The 6,773-nt window shown below is 39.1% G+C and overlaps 1 protein-coding gene across 1 annotated transcript in view; it reads left to right on the top strand.

Moving 5' to 3' along the window:
• CUNH9orf85 (chromosome unknown C9orf85 homolog) overlaps positions 1 to 6,773 on the top strand; it is a 50,704-nt gene that overhangs the window by 22,421 nt on the left and 21,510 nt on the right. Inside the window, exon 2 of the mRNA XM_050159278.1 lies at positions 6,362 to 6,468. Within this exon, the coding sequence (XP_050015235.1) occupies positions 6,362 to 6,468 (107 nt within the window). The remainder of the gene's footprint in view (positions 1 to 6,361; positions 6,469 to 6,773) is intronic.

Below are 6,773 nucleotides of genomic sequence, written 5' to 3'. Positions count from 1 at the left end.
TGGGTGGGTGCACCCCTCGTGGTCCTGACTTCTTTGCTCATATTTTCCCTCCTTCTGCTCCTCCTTGGGACATTGGGAGCTCAGTCCGGTGCTCCAGTGTGGGTCTCTGTCTCTATCTCCATCCATCTCCAGATGAAGGTTCTATGGTGATATGCAAGATAATCATCAGTATGGCTATAGGATAGGGTCATTTCAGGTTCTCTTTCCTCAGCTGGCCCAGGAACTAACTGGGGACATCGCCCTGGGCACCTGGGAGCCCCTCTAGCACCAAGTCTCTTGCCAACCCTAAGATGGCTCCCTTAATTAAGTGTTTTTTTTTTTTTAAATAATACTTAAAAATATTTTTGCTGGCTGGGCGGTGGTGGTGCACGCCTTTAATCCCAGCACTCGGGAGGCAGAGGCAGGTGAATGTCTGAGTTTGAGGCCAGCCTGGTCTAGAAGAGCTAGTTCCAGGACAGGAACCAAAAAAGCTACGGAGAAACCCTGTCTCGAAAATAAAAAAAAAAAAAAAAAATGTTTATTGCTGATCTCTAATTAACAGCGTGCAGAAATAGGAGTTTCAAAATGTTTATAGCTGATCTCTAATAATGTTGCAAAAACATCATTTTTTTTAAAAAAATGGAAACTTGTAATTGCCTGTATTGCATTTCTCTGTAGATATTTCATTACTAGAACTCACTTGAGAAATATTTTGTGCTAATTATACTACTAACTCATTTTCTGGAATAGAGAAACTTACTATGAACTTAGTTATACTCGGTAACTGTAAATGGAGACTGCCCTTATGTTTCCTGGCTGCCCAGACCACAACAATCGCACAGAATCTATAGTAATTACAACACTGCTTGGCCAATAGCCTATGCATATTCTTAGCTAGCTCTTACACTTGAAATTAACCCATTTCTATTAATCTGTGTATCACCAATAGGCTGTGGCATACTGGTAAGGTTCCAGCATCTGTCTCCTTTGGCAGGTACATGGCATCTCCTTGCCTCCACCTACTCTATCTTTTCTAGCCTGGCTATATTCTGCTCTGCCATTTTCCAAAGCAACTTTATTTATTAACCAATAAAAGCAACACATATACGAAAGGACATTCTACATCAAGTAACTTACCCAATTAATCCTGAGAGGAGCAGACAGTCATGTTTCTCGTTTTCACATTAATATGTGATATGGCGGCACACTTCCGGTAACACCAATATCTGGGAGAACGTGGCAGAACAGTCACTAAGTACTAGGCTCTGTAAGGAACACCTGGCTAGCCTGAGCTGCATATACATCCCTGTCTTAAGCAAATAAACAAAAGCTAGCTTGAAAATTTGTACCTGTGTATATATGCGTGTTACATATATGTGAGTGTGTGCATGTGAGTATGTTGTTTTTAATTTATTAGATTTTTGGAAAAAAATAACCAATCCAAGTTCTCACTCCCTCCCCTTCTCCCATTCCCTCCACACACCCTCTCACCCCACCCCCATCTAATCTTCAGAGAGGGTAAGGCACATTGCTTTGTGGAAGGTCCAAGGCTCTCCCTACTATATTTAGGCTGAGCAAGGTATACATCCAAAGAGATTAGGATCCCAAAAAGTCAGTCCATGCAGTAGGGATAAGTCCTGGTGCCACTAACAGTGGCCCCTCAGTCTACCCCAGCCATGCAACTGTCAACAACTTTCAGAGGAACTAGCTTGGTCCTATGCTTGTTCCTTCCCAGTCCAGCTGGAGTTGGTGAGCTCCCATTAGCTCAGGCAAACTGTTTCAGTGAGTGAACCCATCATGGTCTTGACCACTTTGCTCATATTCTCATTCCTTCCATTCTTCAACTGGACTTTGGGAGTTCACTACAGTGCTCTGATGTGGGTCTCTGCCTCTGTTTCCATCAGTTGCTGGATGAAGGTTCTATGGTAATATTTAAGGTAATCATCAGTCTGATTACAGGGCAAGTCAAGATCGGGCCCCCTCTCCTGTATTGCTTAGGGTCTTAGGCGGGGTCATCCTTATGGATTCCTGGGAATTTCTCTAGAGCCTGGTTTCTGCTAATCCTATCATGGCTCCCTTAATCAAGATATCTCTTTTCTTTCTCTCATCTCTGTCCTTCCTCCATCTTGATTATCTCATTCCTTCAAGTTCTCCTCAACCCTCCCCTTCTCCCTTCCTCTTCCCCTTTTACCCACCCTTCTCCTCCTACCCCCATACTCCCAATTTTGTCAGGCAATCTTGTCTGTTTCCAATTTCCAGGTGTTTTTCTTTGGGTTCACCTTATTACTTAGCTTCTCTAGGATCATGGACTATAGGCATATGTCCTTTGTTTATAACTAGTATCCACTTATGAGTGAGTACATACCATATTCATCTTTTGGGTCTGGTTACCTCACTCAGGATAGTGTTTTGTAATTCCATTCATTTGCATGCAAAATTCAAGATGTCATTTTTTTTTTTTTTTTTTTTTTTTTTTTTTTTTTTAGCACTGAGTGGTACCCTAATGTGTAAATGTGACACATTTTTTTTTTTTTATCCATTTTTTTGGTTGAGGGGCAGCTAGGTTGTTTCCAGGTTCTGGCTATTATAAATAATGCTGCTATGAACATAACTGAACAAATACTTTTGTAGTATGATTGAGCATCTTTTGGGTATATGCCCAAGAGTGGTATTGCTGGATCCTGAGGTAAGTTGATTCCCAATTTTCTGAGAAACTGCCATAATGATTTCCAAAGTGGTTGTACACATTTGCATTCCCACCAGCAATGGATGAGTGTTCCCCTAACGCCACATCCTCTCCAGCATAAGCTATCATTGGTGTTTTTTGATCTTAGCCATTCTGACAGGTGTAAGATGGTAGGTATCACAGAGTTATTTTGATTTGCATTTCTCTGATAGCTAAGGATGTTGAACATTTCCTTAAGTACCTTTTGGCCATTTGAGATTCTTCTGTTGAGAATTCTCTGTTTAGTTCAGTACTCCATTTTTTAATTGAGTTATTTAGAATTTTAATGTCTAATTTCTTGAGTTCTTTATATATTTTGGAGATCAGTCCTTTGTCTGATGTAGGGTTGGTGAAGATCTTTTCCCATTCAGTAGGCTGCCTTTTTGTCTTATTGACTGTGTCCTTTGCTTTACAGAAGCTTCTCAATTTCAGGAGGTACCATTTATTTATTGTTGCTCTCAGTGACTGTGCTATTGGGATTATATTTATGGGCCTGAGGCCACGCCTATGTGAATAACACAGTCAGGATGTCACTCCCATATGCCAGAGCAAGCACACAAACTTACCCTCTTTCCCTCCCTCCTTCTCTCACTGTCACTGTCACTTTCTCTCTCACACATACAGGGCACTTTAAATATAATTAACATAAAAGGTTCCTGTTTCCAGAGTAGCAGTAATGTAGCTATCTAAGAGTGATCCCTGTTGGCAGCAGTTGGAATAGACATTTTTCTTTAATAATTTTATTATTCAATTAAGAGAAATGAAGTATGCCATCTAGAGTTGTTTTGGTTTCAGAGTGTTGAAAAAATTATCTTATACCCAAAACATCCTAAAAAAAAATTACTAGTTGTTTTAAATTCCTTTATTCTTCCAAATGGTATCTTCTTTCTGTTAAATGATACTTTGTAGCTCAGGAAATGCTCATCTGTGGGACACATTGTAGTTTGTTTGCTCTTGCTACCTTCCAAGATTAAATTCTCATCCAGTTCCTGTTTGTGGTTGTGGCATCCCATTATGGAAGATTTGTTGTATGGCAATAGGATCTTCATAACTGGGATATTACACTGTAACACGCTGGTATGGATTGATAAACAAAGGCATTTTTTAAGACATCCTCTCCATGTTCCATTAGGAGTATCTTTTGATGTGTAAAATTTATTTTGACTTTTAAGAAGTATTCATTTCTTCTTTCTGTAACTGATTTTTAGGTATGTGCAGTTTTCATTTAAAAATCTGGAAGTTGTGTACACTGGGGTATACCTGCTACTCCTACACTTAGGACATTGAGGCAGGAGGATTACCATGAGTTTAAGGCTAACCTGGGCTGCACACCGGCTTCCAGACTAGCCAAGATTACTACATAGCAAGACTTTGTCACACAACAGCAAAACAAACAAAAGATCTGGAAATCAGCCTGGTGAATGAATGGATTGATCTTTTTTAATCAAGCTTTTATTTATTTGTTTATTTACTTACTTAGGTTTCTCCAGACAGGGTTTCTCTGTGTAGCCCTGGGTGTCCTGGAACTCACTGTGTAGATCAGGCCAGCCTTGAACTCTGTAGATTGGCCTGCCTTTGCCCCCTGCATGCTGGGGTTAAAGGTGTGCATTACCACTACCCAGCATAAGCCAAGTTTTAATTTATATTTGCACAATAGCCTGTGACTTTCTGCCTTGAGGGGCGTACTGAAACAAATTGCTGAAGGAGGATTAGACAAAAATAGGAGTGTGTACACTAAAATTGCCGCCTCCTTTGCCCAACATGGAACAGTTCCTGGAAGTAGGATCTGGCTCTTTGCTCACCTCTGGAATTGCCCCCTTTTTGTATGTATGCATTTTTAAGTGAACATAGTCTTTGTTGTCATCTCATTCATTTCTTAATACATAAAATCCAAGTTAATTTTGTAGTAGTTCCAGCTGGTCACGTGAGCCCTGTGCAAGATTTCCATTTATGCTGCCTCACTGATCACTCAGAACAAGTTCCCACAAAGACCTGTTTTGTTCTGCAGTTGGTCCACCCTAAGGAAACCAGTTTCCAAATTACGCAGGGCTTTATAAATCAAGATGAACTGGTCAGAAATTGTGTAGAGAAACAAACAAGAAGCCAGCTAATGCTTCCTGGTTGGCAAGCAGTGTATGTTAATGTACTACAATTGCAGGTAATGAAATGTCCTGTGATCTATGAATACTTACTCTAGTTAGAAAGCTTGCTTCACTTTGTAACTTTGATTCGAAGCCATTAACGAATTCTTAATAATTGTTAAATGACACAAATACAAGTTGTAAGATATTTCAGGCAACAGATGATATAAGACAGTTGACAGATCATGAATTTGAAGTCTTTATATGTCAACTTAAGTGCCAGGGTACAGAGGAAGAGGGGTTTGGTGTGCTGGCATGGAGCTCCTCTATGGAATAGCATAGTTACAGGGAACATAGATAGAGACATGTTGAGCTTGCTTTGCCTGGGATTGTCCGTTGCTGTTATTAATAAAAGAATAAACCCACACGTAGTTCATAAGTGACAGTGTACTCTTCGAGAGTTCAGCTGAGACATAGATACTTAAAGTATACTTTATGGACATTGAAAATGCCCTTGAAATATATTCTCTTAGAATAAAAGTTTTTCAGATTATTCCACCCCTGTCAGTTTTTACGGCTACCAAGGCCTTTCCAGTTGTTTGCTTCAGCCGACCTAGTCCACATACTGTGTTTTAACTCATTATCGAATAGCCATCCAAAGAATCTGCATCTTGTGTGAAGAGCTTTTTTTCCCCTTGGAGAAATTTTGCAAAGGAAACAAAACGGGAAAAAGAAAAAAGAAGTAAATAAAAATGCCCTTTACCATGGCAAATATCCTTTCCTGCAGTGGACCAAGACCAACCCTCCTCGTTCGTCAGATAAATGGGAGGACTCTCAGAACCTAAATCCTGCAGCATGTGAGCGTGCCATACATAAGATAGGAAACTATTACAGGGGACCAAGCGTACATTTAAACTCTTGCCTGTTTATACAAACACATTTTGAGAATGAAATTGTAAACATTTTCTTTCCTCATAAAGTCCTTTTTTCGCTAGCTGTCCATGTTTACATTCATGTTGTATTCTCATAAAACCAAGAGAGCTGGAGGAGTTTTGTTTGTTTAAGGCTGGGCCTCCAAGGAACCTTTGTAAAGCATTTTCCTTACATAGGAGACAAAAAAAAAAAAAAAAAAAAAAAAAAAAAAAAAGCCATTTGAGTTCCTGCCCGCTGCTTGCTGGCACAGCTTACTGTTCAGTTACTGCTATCCCAAATAAACTAATAATTCTGATTTTTCAGTTTAATTCAGAGTTGTTGGTAGAATTTGAATTGTTGAAATAGTAATCTTCTGCTTCTCTTACTAGATTTTAATATAGGTTTACTTTGCAAACAGTAAAATCCATGTGTCTTATTTATCCAATACTCGTGTTGATCTAATACATCAGGGCCAGTGAGGAAGGCTTTCTCAGAGTCACGCTGGAAACTCTTCAACATGTTGGCAGGTTAGGAACTATTGCCTTTTAAAGAACCAAACTGCTATGTCATGGAATTTTACATAGACAAAAGTTTAACTTTATGGGGCTTGCCTTATTGGCTTAAAGATGAGATTCTTAATTTATGTGTTTTTATTTGATTTTAGAAAATTAATGCAAAACTTCATGATGGAGTATGTCAGCGCTGCAAAGAAGTTCTTGAGTGGCGTGTAAAATACAGCAAATACAAACCTCTGTCAAAGCCTAAGAAGTGGTGAGTTGAGTTTCTTAAATTCCTTCCCGGTGATATATGTGACATAGTGTCTTAGTCCATTTTCTAACTCTCAAGATTGTGTTTAGATAAACTTGAAAGCAAATTTAAAAATCCTTGCCTCTAGTGTAGAATTTCATCTTGAATGCCGAGTCTTAGTTTATGAAGGCAGACAGAGGAAAAAGATCAATTCTCTAACTCATGATTTTGTACAATTTTTATAGAACCTTTTTCTAATAGGTGAGTTGAGGAAGAGTGGAAAAAACCTGGTTATTGTAAAATCCTATTTTCCACTGATTAAGTAGTAG

The sequence above is a fragment of the Alexandromys fortis genome, unplaced genomic scaffold, assembly GCF_014885135.2.
Source record: "Alexandromys fortis isolate MF-2015 unplaced genomic scaffold, M_Fortis_MF-2015_v1.1 scaffold_10, whole genome shotgun sequence".
NCBI lineage: Eukaryota > Metazoa > Chordata > Mammalia > Rodentia > Cricetidae > Alexandromys > Alexandromys fortis.
Note: the sequence above shows the minus strand (reverse complement) of the source record. Positions and strands in the feature narration are given on the sequence as shown.